The sequence below is a fragment of the Perognathus longimembris genome, chromosome 2 (assembly GCF_023159225.1).
Source record: "Perognathus longimembris pacificus isolate PPM17 chromosome 2, ASM2315922v1, whole genome shotgun sequence".
Classification (NCBI taxonomy): Eukaryota; Metazoa; Chordata; class Mammalia; order Rodentia; family Heteromyidae; genus Perognathus; species Perognathus longimembris.
The window spans coordinates 70,117,222-70,130,892 of record NC_063162.1 but is presented as its reverse complement, the minus strand read 5'-3'; the positions used below and the strand labels follow the sequence as shown (position 1 = coordinate 70,130,892).

General features: G+C 35.2%; 1 protein-coding gene across 10 annotated transcripts in view; it reads left to right on the top strand.

Moving 5' to 3' along the window:
- The window catches only part of Sugct (succinyl-CoA:glutarate-CoA transferase), a 546,711-nt gene that overhangs the window by 227,595 nt on the left and 305,445 nt on the right, over nucleotides 1–13,671 (top strand). For all 10 annotated transcript variants that reach the window (XM_048339429.1, XM_048339424.1, XM_048339423.1 and 7 more), the window contains one exon: nucleotides 1,635–1,737. In XM_048339429.1, coding sequence (XP_048195386.1) covers nucleotides 1,635–1,737 — 103 coding nt within the window. The remainder of the gene's footprint in view (nucleotides 1–1,634; nucleotides 1,738–13,671) is intronic.

Below are 13,671 nucleotides of genomic sequence, written 5' to 3'. Positions count from 1 at the left end.
ACACTTCTCTAACACAACTTTCTATAAAGTCTGTAGGTCTATGCATAATTCTGGCTGTGTACATGAGAATTGAGTAGAATTGTGGATATAAAATATACCTATACTATATTTCCAGCAGTGATTTCTTATTGGCAGATGCCAATAATCCACTTTAACTAGTGTTTAAAAAAATCTCTTTGGTACCAGGAGCTAGTGGCTCACACCTGTAATCCTAGCTACTTAGGAGGCTGCGATCTGAGGATCATGGTTTGAAGACAGCCTGGGCAAGAAAGTCCATGAGACTCTTATCTCTAATAGACTACCAAAAAAGCTGTGGTACTGTGGCTCAAGTGGTAGAGTGCCAGGCTTGAGCAAAAGAATCTCAGGGACAGCATCCAGTCCCTGAGTTCAAGCCCCAGGACCAGCAAAAAAAATCCTGTTGGTAACTATTAGATAATTAGAAAAAGTAAAAGCAGTGCACTATTTCAGCAGTGAGTGGTTCTGAAGTTCTTCACACAGACATTATTATTGTGTCAAGTTGTCTCTATGGGCCCCAAATACTGTTTCTGTATTTACTGTTTTAACAGAGAAGAAAGAAGCAGTAAATCTAATTAATAAATTAGCTCCTCCACCATTCTTGTTGGTTCAATAGGATATAAAGAAAATTAAATACGCTTTCCTGTGTGTGAAGTACAATTTTAAATTGTAGAAGAAACAGAGATAAAAGATAGGGATGAATTTGAGTTTTGTTGAAAAAAAGAAATATGAGTCTTTGTATGTCTAGAATTCTATTCCTAAATCACAATATAAATAAACAAGTAGCTAAAGAGTTCTAGGCCAGCAATTGTTGTTGTCACATAGTTTTCTTTTAGAACAGCTATATTTGTTTACTTTGTTTTGAGGAATAATTTAGTGTATTTGTGTTATTCAGCCTAGTATACTATTCTCAAACTTAAAAAAATGACACTATGATTTCAAAATGAGATAATATTTGTAATTATTACAGATTTTTATTACTATCTAAGACTAATTATTTATAATATTATCATTTTTAATAATGACAGTAATTATTATATGTAAATTACCACCATGTTTGGATCTCAACTGATTCCATTTGCCACAGAGTCTTTCTTTACCATGAAACTTTGTGTCATAGAATACACAGGGATAAAAAAAAAAAGGAGGAATTACATCTTTGTGGTGAAGTTTTAGACCCTGGGATCTGGGTGACTACTTTTACCACTTTACAGCTAGCTGTTCAAGTTATTTCATATAAACAACCTTCTCTCAGAACTGTAAGTAGTGAAAGCCTAAGAAATACATTTTTCCCTGGGGTGCTGGTGGCTAACACCTGTAATCCTTGCTACTCAGGAGTCTGAGATCTGAGGATCACGGTTCAAAGCCATCCCAGGCAGAAAAGTTCAAGAGACTCTTATCTCTGATTAACCACCAGGAAACCAGAAGTAGGGCTTTGGCTCAAAGTTGTAGAGCACTAGCCTTGAGCAAAAGAGCTCAGAGAAAACTTCCAGGCCTTGAGTTCAAGTCCCTTGACCACCACCAACAACAAAAAAGAAATGTGTTTTTTCCTTCCATATAAGGAAAGAGATTGTTTTCTTTAGATTATAAAAATTGCATCCTCTTTTGTCTGCTTCTAGGTTTTCAGAAGAAATAACCAAAAAGTGGTTATGTCTCTTTGAAGGCAGTGGGATTCCGTATGGTCCGATCAACAGTATGAAGGAAATATTTGCAGAGCCCCAGGTTTGTATCTGGAAGTTTTTGGTGGTTGCTTGTGTTTTCTATCCAGATTGTTTATATAAATGTTAGCCACCAGTCTTAAGGTTAAACCATGTACTATGAGTTTTTTCACCATTAAATTCAAACTGTGGGTCTGAAACAAACAAAAATCACAATTTAAAACCAGACATCTACGATCATATTTCCCCATCTGTCAGATGTAACAAATTTCCTCACGCAAAATTTTCAAGGTCAAGATACTTACTTTTTCCTGAAAACCGAAATATAGATGGAAGAGGTTGGGGCCAGACTCCCAGAGATCATTTTTTTTTAGCAATATATATGAGCATTTTCACAGTTACAGCCAACTTCTGATCATATTGCTATCTTAAAATGCTCTAAGTAAGTTACATTTAGTTCTGCTAATTAAAGGCATTTATGTGCTGTGATTAATGTATGTTGTTTGTGAGGTATAATTATACTCTAGTAGAGACTATCGTCTATCGCTTAACAACTTCCTTGGGGCCTTGGTAGAGGGTGAGCTGAAAAAAAGTTTGTTTTATAACATTGTTTAGATGAATTAGATGCTGTTAAGGTATTTTATTTTATTATTTCAATTAATATAACTACAAGGGAATGTACCTTGTCTCGGCTTCACATGTTAACTCCCAAATATAGAGCCACTCCATTTTTCTGTAAAGCTTTGTCTATTATTAGTCACAAATCATGTCAGTTTCCAACATTTTTAAATTATATGGTTGTTTTCCCTGGTTCTTTGTATAGTGATAGGTTTTAATTAGAATTTAATTATTAAAAACAGAATATACCTTTTGGTAGTAGGAGGATATTGTTAGAAAATGTATATCTTTAACTTAAGTACCTTTATTTTACATGAATATCCATTTAGAAGGAATTTGGAGCATATTTAATTCTATGGCTATAAAGTATACTTGAGGAAAAAGGTAAACGAACTCAGGAATTCTTCCTTACGTTATTTTTTTCTACTAAGACTATGAGTTTTGTTCATAAGGAAATACTGGTCAGTGTGGGTTGGAGTGTGCTATGTAGCTCTCTGGAAGCAGCTCAGACATCAGTGTATTAGTGTCTGGTGATTCATAGCAATGAGGAAGGTACAAGAACACCTGAATGTACACTAGAGAGCTGGGTTAACTTTGAATGAGAACCAGCTCTGTTTTACACTGTTGGACACTGTTGGATTTTAGGTTTATCTCCATTGGGGACACATTTCCCTAGAGATATTTCCTTAGAGCTTCCCTTATCACTATTTTGGTTGCTCTGTCTATGTTTTTACCAGGAATAAAGGCACAAAGGAAATAATTTATTCTTAAATATTGGTAGATATATTCTAATATGACCTATCATTTTAAACTTTCACATACAAAGGCCCTAAGCTCTATCTAGGATGTATCTTAAACTTGTTCACATGACACAATAATTCAGAGTGAATATAGGCTAATTGGGATTTTAATATCTAATTTCCTCTTGTAGTTCTACAGTTTAATTACTACAGAGAAAACTAATTACTTCAGTTATTAGTTTTTCCTCTCAACTGTTTTGGACCTGCTAATAATTTTCTATTTTGGTTCTATAGTATATTTTTGGTTCTCAAGCTTTTTAGTAAATGGAGAAGATTTATATTACCTACTAGCTTTTATATTTTGGTGGTAGTTTGACTCACCAAAAAAAGAGTAAATTCTAAATAATTCTTGTTACAGTTCTAGCATCAAACATATTTCATCACCCTGTGATTGTTGTTGATAATTATACCCCAGAGGCAAGAAGAAAGTTGATTTTTTAAAAATATACAATTTTATTCTGACTTGGAATTTAAATGCTCAAATATGTGTGAAAATTATGTGGAGTTTTCAAAAGATAGAGAGTAATGTGATACTATTACTTAAAAAAAATGTGCTGGTCCTGGTTCTTGAGCTCAGTGCCTGGGTGCTGTCTCTGAGCTGTTTTGCTCAAGACTAGTTCTCTACCCCTTGAGCTACAACTCAACTTTCAGCTTTTTGGTAGTTTGTTGGAGATAAGAGTCTCACAGCCCCGGGCACGCGGTCCCAGTTCCCGAGTCTGGGCTGTGACCCTGGCTAGTCAGTATACTTTATACTTCCCCAATAAATCCATCTTTTAACTTGAAAAAAAAAAAGAGTCTCACAGACTTTCTTGCCAGGCTGGCTTCAAACCACAACTCCTAGATCTCAGCTTTCTGAGTAGCTAGGATTACAGGTGTGAGCAACTGGTACCCAGCAATTACATTTTATTGGTAAAAATGAGTGTGAAAATTGTAAATCTTGGAATTGTGTTACATTCAAGTGGCTAGGGCATCCTCTTTACCTTATGCTTGGAAATGTTTCTTTAGAAAGAATTCCATAAAAATTCAAATTTTAAAAGAAATGTGCAATGCAGAAAAACCAGATTTAAATGTGAGAAAATACTTTATGAAAACAAGAAGATACTGTCTAAGCATGATTGCTTAAGAGGTTCTTTGATTTGCTCAGTGAATCTAATAAAGATTTACTAGGGATTTGTCTTCTTTGGATTTTTGAAAACTAAGTTCAGATTTGACTTACAAAGCAGGTACACTAAATATTTGTGGATTTGTGAATTAACAAATGAAAAAAATGGTGAGCTGCATGTAGTAAGCACCAGAATCCCCAGATTTTGACCCGACTGGGCCCTCTGTTCCTCTATGGCTGACAAGCTTTTTCCCCAGGGCTGGTGGATCTCAGGAGACTGAGTGTAACATAATAATTATGACCATTGAGGCACAATTGGTGGACAATTTCTCCTACATTGTCGAATTATAGTACTACATGGGATATTTATCAAAGAGAAATGGGGATTGTTGGGTGATAAATGGTCAATGCATGGTAAAATATGTCAGTATGATGGTGCCCTTTGTGGTTCTATTTTTGTCATCAATACCTTCTTTTACTTACCTGTGTTAGTGGATAGAGGCACATCCAATGTGGCCCTAAAAATGGGGGTCCTTCATTTAAAATCACATTCTACTTATATGCTGTGGAAGCTTATCCTCAAGTTCTGCCAACACGGCCACAAACCTTCCTCATTTCTTGTTGTTTGTTTTATTTTGTTTTGCCAGTCCTGGGGCTTGAACTCAGGGCCTGAGCACTGTCCCTGGCTTCTTTTTACTCAAGGCTAGCACTCTACCACTTGAGCCACAGTGCCACTTCCAGTTTTTTCTATATATGAGTGCTGAGGAATGGAACCCAGGGCTTCATGTATATGAGGTGAGCACTTTACCACTAGGCCATATTCCCAGCCCCACAAACCTTCCTCATTTCTGATTACTGACAACCCTTTTATTTTTCATTCTCCATCTAAGTGTTGTGTAAGTATGATTTCTTTTTGAGGTGTCCTCCCTTGCTTCCCTCTGATGAGCTGCAGGTTCTTGGCTCTGGGCACAAGGAACTGGCCACTTGTGTTTGGATGTGAGAATGCATGGTTGGCGCCATCTTCCTGCTCTCCTTGTACATTGTGCCAGCACAGCTGTTTGTTCATCTGAAAATTACTTTGGGTGAGGTACAAGGCCTGGAACATGGCAGGCAGGCAGGCAGGAAGGAAGGAAAAAGGCTTTGATGAAGTGAAAAGGGGGATTGTCCAACCAGGAGAAAGGAAGGACAGGAAACCTCAAGAAGTAGAGGGATATTCTGTGTGTCCACTGGTCAAATGGACCATCTGTGGCATGAAAATTTTGGTAGATGACAAAAAAATGTGCTTGACAATAGAAAGTATTTCTAACATAGCCTCATGCTCCAAAGAAACTTGATTCAGCTGAAACAATAGATGATCTGTTTTTCCTTGGATAGGTGAAAAATTGTCCACCTTTTATCCTCTGATTTAATGCTATAGACCTTTGCACAGTTAAAATGATGCTTTAGGCAGGCATCTACTGTTAAGTCTATCAAGAACCATATGGGGTCTTTCTTTAGTCTACATTGCTGATAGTTCTGAAATATTTTTATGCTGTAGTGTTATTGCTTTCCTCCCTCAATGACAAATCATCTGTAAAAGTCTGCACACATAGTGTATACTATAGAATATCTACATGTAGATTTTAATAGCTAGTCATTTTTTCTGAGTACGTTCTTAAAATATCTTTATTTAGCAATCCTAGGATTGAACTAAGGGTCTGAGCACTGTCCTTGGCTTCTTTTTGCTCAAGGCTAGCAGTCTACCACTTGAGGCACAGCTCTACTTCCTGCTTTTTCTGTTTATGTGGTGCTGAGGAATTGAACCCAGGGCTTCATGCATGCTAGGCAAGCACTCCACCACTAAGCCACATTCCCAGCCCAATATCTTCTTTTAACAAAGCTAAATTGTGTAGTACATTAAAAGGATTCTTAAAAAGTTTCAAATGCTTACTAGATGACCTCAGTATGGCTGTATTTAACATACCCTTGGAAACATGTGCATAAAATACATTGTGGTTTGAGAGTTTCCAACTCAAATACCATTAAAGAAAATGCAGTTTTTAATAGAAACTATACAATAGAACTGATACAAATTCTGGCAAAAACTAGGTGTGGCTCTCACCAATGAGAGGCCCTCAGAGCATCATACCTACACTGACAACTAAAAATGCACCATCCTGCTTCAGGATTTCATCTAAGACTGTGTATTTTGTAATTTCAGTGTATCATCACTTTTGATTGAAATGCTTGGTAAAAAGTATGGATGATTAGAACCTGTGATTATTAAATTTTTGGTCCATAATTCCATGATCTGATGGTGAGGGAAGAAGACACTAACTAGTGTGATGTGACATCATCTCTCCATTTGCACCACACAAGTTGAATATGTCAGGTGTAAGATATCACCCTGAAATACCACTTCTGAAAACTATTGGGAGGGAACTATCAGAATTTTTGAAATATCACAGCTGGCTCTGATTTTAACTAGTGCCAAACACCTGCAGGCCTAAAAGGACACCAAAACAAAACCCCACCCTGTGGCAGGAAGCCATCCCTTCCTTAACTTGGCCTCACTATCAAAATTAATTTAGCACTTTCTACAGAAACCTTATTCTTTCAGTCTCTAGAGACCATTACAACCCTTTTTGCAAGTATCTCCTAGGGGACCAATATGCCAAAGAAACAGAGTGAAGTATTGAAATATTTGATGGCTGAGAATTATCTGCTGTTTTCCTCTCAATATTTGTGGAAGTCTATGAAGTTGGAAATTTTATTAATCTCTAGGCTAGCTCATATTCTCTTAAGTGATTTTTGTTTTAGCACATTTGGGCAAAATATCTGAGCATCTGGGAACAAAAGACCTTTAATACTCATATAGTGAGTATCACAGCACCCCAAAATATGGAGTTAGTTTTCAAGACCTCTCTCTCTCTCTCTCTCTCTCTCTCTCACACACACACACACGCACACTGATGATATAGTTTAAGGATAATGTTTTAAGTGCTGTTAATTAATATTTGTTGAAATTCAGTTGCTTTACTCTTAGGGAGGTTATACAAGTCATACAAATTATAATTTATGTGTGTCTCTGAGTATACATGACACATTTTTGATGATTAAAAATTCAGGTATTTTATGTGTACATTTGTTTTATGATATCCTGACATATTTTCAAGTTTGAAAGAAATGATGTGATCAAGATGCATTGTACTCATAAGTTGGCATATTGAATTCAAACCCCTTTGTACTCCTCAAATGAAAATAATTAAATCTAAAAAAAGCACTTCAGATTTAGGTAATTAAATTAAAATAAAGGCTGATCTTACATTAAAATATTATGTTGCTATACATTAAAATTACATTAAATTACATTGGTATTACATTAAGATATATTGCTATATATCATATATAGCAATAATACCCAATTTTACTTTGTTTAGTTAACAAGTCATAGTGCAAAAATAATGTATATTATTATTTAAGAGGAAACTTGCTGAAATGTTGAGTGAAAAGGAATGAGAAAATGCATTTTGATGTATTTTAAATGTATATATACATATATATATACATGAAATTTGGATACGCTTTGATTTGATACAATTCCTTGAAGTTATCTTACTTATATGATAGATGTCCAATTTATAAATGTTCAACTGGAATGCCTTGGACTTTATCTGGTCTTTTCAAGGAAAAGTTAAATGGATTGTTCAGAGCAAAGGGATATTGTAATCACTCATTCTCATTCAGTCATTCACTCTTTTGTCATTGAACAGTAGTGTGGGGCATGTTGTGTCCAAGCTCTTGTGTTAGGTATTGGCAAGTGAAGAGGATGTTGAAAAAGAGTGATCCAAGAAGCTAAAGGTGCTATACACTCAGGAGATTGCTATCTTGTTTAAGGATAAAATGTTCTGTGTTATAGAAGAACTACATATGTATAATTCTTATACTTTAAGTAGCAAGAAACAGTAGACACAAACCATTATGAAATCTTCCTATTTAGTGATTTAGTAAAAGTTTAAAATCTAACAAGGAGCTATATAACGTGTTAATCATGAAACTTACCAGGAACCTCTTTATCCTTTGAAAAGCACCTTGAAACTATTTTTTATCATATTATTATTAAATTTCTTCTTAACGATTAGGTATGAGATAATGGAGAGTTCCAACTTGAACTGCTTAGCGATTTTGACCTTATTTGTGATTTGAAGACCTGATTATTTTTTTCATAGCTGGGTACCAGGCACTCATGACTGAAACAGCAGCTATTCAGGAGGCTGGGATCTGAGGTTCCAGAGCCAGCCTGGGCAGGAAAAGTCCTTGAGACTATTATTTCCAATGACCAACCAAAAAGCCAGAAGTGGGACTCTAGCTGAAGTGGTACAGTGCCAGCCTTGTGTGGAAAACCTCTGGGACAGCTCCCAGGCCTTAAGTTCATGCCCTAGCACCAACACTCCTTCCCACAAAAGTGTTCTTGGTGTCTTAACAAAATTACACTTTTTCTCTGTCTGTTTCTGTCTTTGACTCTGCCAAATCCCTCTTCTATGTGTGCATGTGGCATGGAACTCCAAAAGCATAACTTAGGCATTTTCAGAACATTTTCCAACGATTTCAGAATGTACCAGACGAATAAAATCATTAAGTTTTACCAAATCTTGAACTTTTTTTTTTTTTTTTTGGCCAGTCCTGGGCCTTGGACTCAGGGCCTGAGCACTGTCCCTGGCTTCTTCCCGCTCAAGGCTAGCACTCTGCCACTTGAGCCACAGCGCCGCTTCTGGCCATTTTCTGTATATGTGGTGCTGGGGAATCGAACCTAGGGCCTCGTGTATCCGAGGCAGGCACTCTTGCCACTAGGCTATATCCCCAGCCCCAAATCTTGAACTTTTAAGCCAAAGTCATAATCAATTTTTAAGGGAAAACTAAGGCTAATTAGTATTATTTGGGAGTGTCTTAAAATGCAGAATACATTTTCATTAATGATATCTAATTTTCAGAGAGTGCTTTAACACAATCCAGTCCAGTATAAATATAATGGAATCCATCCACGTCTTTTTAAACGATCTATATGCCAAATTAAAAATAAAAGAGAAAAATTAATTTAATAGTACATTTTTCTTATAACCTAATAGCTTCAAAATATATTAAAAATGTAATGAAGGGTTGGAAGTGTGTCTCAGTTGGTAGAATGCTAGCCAATGAGTGAAAATGTCAAATACCGAATTTGAATCCTGGTCTTGGACCCCCACCCCAAAATGTAATTTGAAAAAAGAATATTTTGAAGCATTTAAAATTTTTGTAAGGCCTTTGCAATTATTTGTGTATTTTATCCTGATGGTGTATCTCAGTTCAGACCACCACGTTTCCAGGTATCAGAGGCCAAATGTGGCCAGTGGCTACAGTGTTGGCAGTACCATTCTAGCCAATTATAGAAACATCTTGCTGTTTTTTTTCATTACTTTTTCACCAGTCTAGCATACTTTTTTAGTTACATAATTTGCAATAGTATCTCCTCAAATAAATTAAACATTAACTTTAGGCATAAGAATTTCATCTTCCAGAAGATCTATTTAATGCTAATGTGTTTGACTATCCATTTCTTTGTTGTAGTCACTTACCTTTTGATTTTTATAGGAACATCATTTTATAGCTTATAAGGAAAATCCTTTACTCAACCCAATAGTTTCTATAGTAATAACAAAAAGCAATATAATAAATCATCAACTATCGCTTCTGGTACAAATGTTATCAGGTTTTAGAGCTTTCAGACTTGTTGCTCTTGAGAGGGTTGAAGTGCAAAGCCTATATACAGAAAGCTATAAAGCTTAATTGAAAGCCATAAAAGTCTTGAAGAAATGTGTAGACCTACTCTCTATAATTTTTAGACATCAATTATCCTCAGATTATTTATTGCTCTATTATAATTGCAATCAAAATCCCAGTGGGATGTTTGTTCTAAACTTTTTTTAGAAAATGACTTTTCAAGCCTATCTGAAAATATATCTGGACAATGGTAACAAGTATGGAAGTTTAAAAATAAGTGTAATAAGAGGGACTCATACATTATACCTGAAAAATGTATTTCAAAACAACAATAGTTAAAAAGTGTGGAACTGAGACAAAATAGAGAAATAAATGAGTAGAATTGAAAAAAATACAGAAAAGTGATAAAATTAGCATAAAGAAGAAAAATGGATGTCACTGTAACTGACTTTGGTACACTTGGTATTATATGTATGTTTATTGGAACTAGGGGAGGGAAACACCAAAATGGAGAGACAAAGGATAAAAGGTGAACCAATGCAGCGCTACTTCCAAGACAATATGCTGTAAACCAACTGAACATCTCAGGAAAGGATGGGGAGGCAATCGGGGAGGGAGGAAGGTAGGAGAAAAATGAAGGAGGAGGTAACACGTTGGATAAGAAATGAACTCACTGCCTTATGTATGTAACTATAACCTCTCTATACATTACCTTGACAATAAAAAAGCTAAAAAAATAAAAAAAGGATAGTTATTTATTGAAATCAATAATTTATTGTTGAAGTCTCTACTTAGATTGCTTCTCTTCTCAGTCAGTTTTGGCTTCATCTGTTTTGGACTCCGTTGCATATATATATGCTTATATATATATATATATATATGCTTATCTCTCATAACTTTCAGATGGATTGTCCATCTGATATTATGAATCACACACATACATATTTCATATTTGTATATATAACATATCAACATATATTAAAATATCAGCAGAACACTTTAAACAGTATTAAATCTTTTATAGAGGTTGACTTACAAAATGAGAGCATGTATATGTCATTTGTTATTATTGAATATTTTATTTATTTATTTTTTGTTCTGTTAATTTTTTTCTTTCAATTTGAGTTAGTGTTTGATATTTTCCTCCTTACTTGGGTATAGATTTTTCTCTTACAGTGGTTGTACAATTTGTTGTCAAATATACCAATTTCTCTATGCTATAGGTCCACTAGTATACCTCTATACACATTGTTTATTGCAGTAACTTTTTAACTCAATCAAGAGAGTAAAGGAGAAGAGGTTATATGAAATTATACTGTTTTCTGTAATATCATGATTAATTACTCTTATCAGTACTCTTTTTTGTTGTTATTTGTGTAGACTCAAAGAGCTATATGATATCACTTACTTTCAGCCTAAAGAACTTTTCTTTGGTGTTTATGGTAATAATATAAGACGGTTAGCAATGACGGTTAGCAGTTTTTATTCATCTAAGATTGTATTTAATTTTTGTTTTCCTTTTGGAAAATGAATTTTTCCACATGTAAGATTCTTGTTTAAGGTTTTTCAACAGTTTGAATGTGTTATTCAACTGACTTCTGCCTTTCATTATGTCTGAAGAGAAGTTATGTGTTAATCCTATTTAATTATCTTATCTTACTGATCTTGTGTTTTTAAAAATCCTTTTGAGATTTTTTTTTGTCGGTCATGGGGCTTGAACTCTGGCCTGGGCACTGTCCCTGAGCTGTTCAGCACAAGGCTAGCACTCTACCACTTTGAGCCACAGCCCCATTTCCAGTTTTCTGGTGATTAATTGGAGATGAGTCTCACAGACTTGCCTGCCCAGGCTGGCTTTGAACTGTGGTCCTTAGATGTCAGCTTCCTGAGTAGCTAGGATTACAGGTGTGAGCTACTGGCCTCCAACTGCTTTTTGACATTTTGAGTGCAATATATCTGTGTATATGTGCTCCTCCTAACATTTATTCTGTTATGAGTTAATTGATTTTCTTGGATATGTAAGTAATGGCTTTCAAGACATTTGTAAAAATTTCAACCATCTTGGCACTTAAATTTTACATGTACATTTTATCATGTCTCACATTTCTCTGAGACTCAATTCATTTCTTTAAAATTCTTTATGTTCTATAGATTATATAATCTTGATCTACCTTTAAGTTTATTTCCTCTTTCTTTTGGTAATTCAGATGTGTGGCTGAGCTCTGGTAGTGAATTTTTCATTTTGGTTATTGTACTTTTTGACTCCAGAATTTCCATTTGGTTCTTTTTAATAATCTGAATCCTCTTTATATCTGTTTATTGATATTATCTCTTTGATCAGGCATTGTCATCATACCATCCTGTACTTCTTTTACCATGGTTTCCTTTTGTTCTTTGAACATATTTATAATAGTTGCTTTGAAGATTTTTTTCCTGCTAAATCTACCATCTGTACCTCCTCAAAGGAAGTTTCCATTGCCAACTTTTTTTATTTCTGTATATTTGCCACATATTACTATTTCTTTACATGTTTTATAATCTTTCTCTGATAACTAGACATTTTAGATCTTCTCTTGTCAAAGGAGTTGTTTCGTTTGTTGCTTTCTGAGTTAAACAATAGTGACTTGGGACAAACCTGTGAATCCTACTTCCACTGCAATGCAAGCCTTTGATGTTCCAACTGTTTTTGTGATTGTTTTACCTATGGGTCAGTCCTTATTTGACATAATCTACTTTCTGGTCAGTGGTTGGTTTTAGCCTGTTAAGTCTTTGTCTTTTGTAATTGCATATGTGTTTGTATCTTGGAGGCTGCTATTACAGTTAAGAAGTTTGCATTTTTAAAATTTGTTTCACACTCATCCAGAGACTAGTAGCATAACTTGGGGGGTTCTTTCTGAATTCTCTTCTTTGAGGTTCTCACCTTGAAAATGTGCCCAGCTATGCAGACTTCTAGGAATGAGCAATTTTAGAGTTTTCGTTTGGCTTCTTAGGTATCATATCCTGGCTAATCACATTTTGCTGTTCAGTCAGTGTTTGGTTAGAATTTTGTAAGCTCCTTTTCTAAATGAGATTAATCAACTATGGGCAATGCTGAGGATCTCTTCATCCTTCTAGCTAGGTCAGAATTGTGGTTTTTTTTTAATTAAAAAAAATTTTTTTTACCATGGTACAAGATCCATCTCCTGACTAAAACTTCTGCTCCAAAAGTGAGCAATGGAGTTCTTGTTCATTCTGCTTTGCTGGGGATTGAACCTAGGGTTCGGTCAGGGATCAAGTACTTGATCACTGGACTATTTCAGACTTGTTTACTTCTTCTGGAATGGGTTACTTTTATCTATAAGCAAGCTGTATTAGGTACAACAAAAGCCTACTTTTCTTAGCATATTGTACATGGGGTAGAGCTTCTACCCTATCTATAGGAATAGGATAGGGGAAGAACCCAGCTCTTCTTCTTTGATATTGAAGCTTCTGCAGTACAGGTTTAGAGCAGTGAGAAGCCTTCCTTGTATGGGGGTAAAATCATAGTTCCAGAGTGGAATGGCAGGGCAGATAAGATAGAAACTCCTGTAATCTTGGACACACTTACTAGAACTAGCCTAGTTAAATTTTTTGTAGCATAAAGCTACAGAGTTTGCTAATAGTTCTGGTCAATGGAATGAACTATGACTCAACTACATTAAACACTCACTCTTACTAAAATTGAGTAAATTCTCTTGAATGAATATTTCATCATTTTCTTTATGAC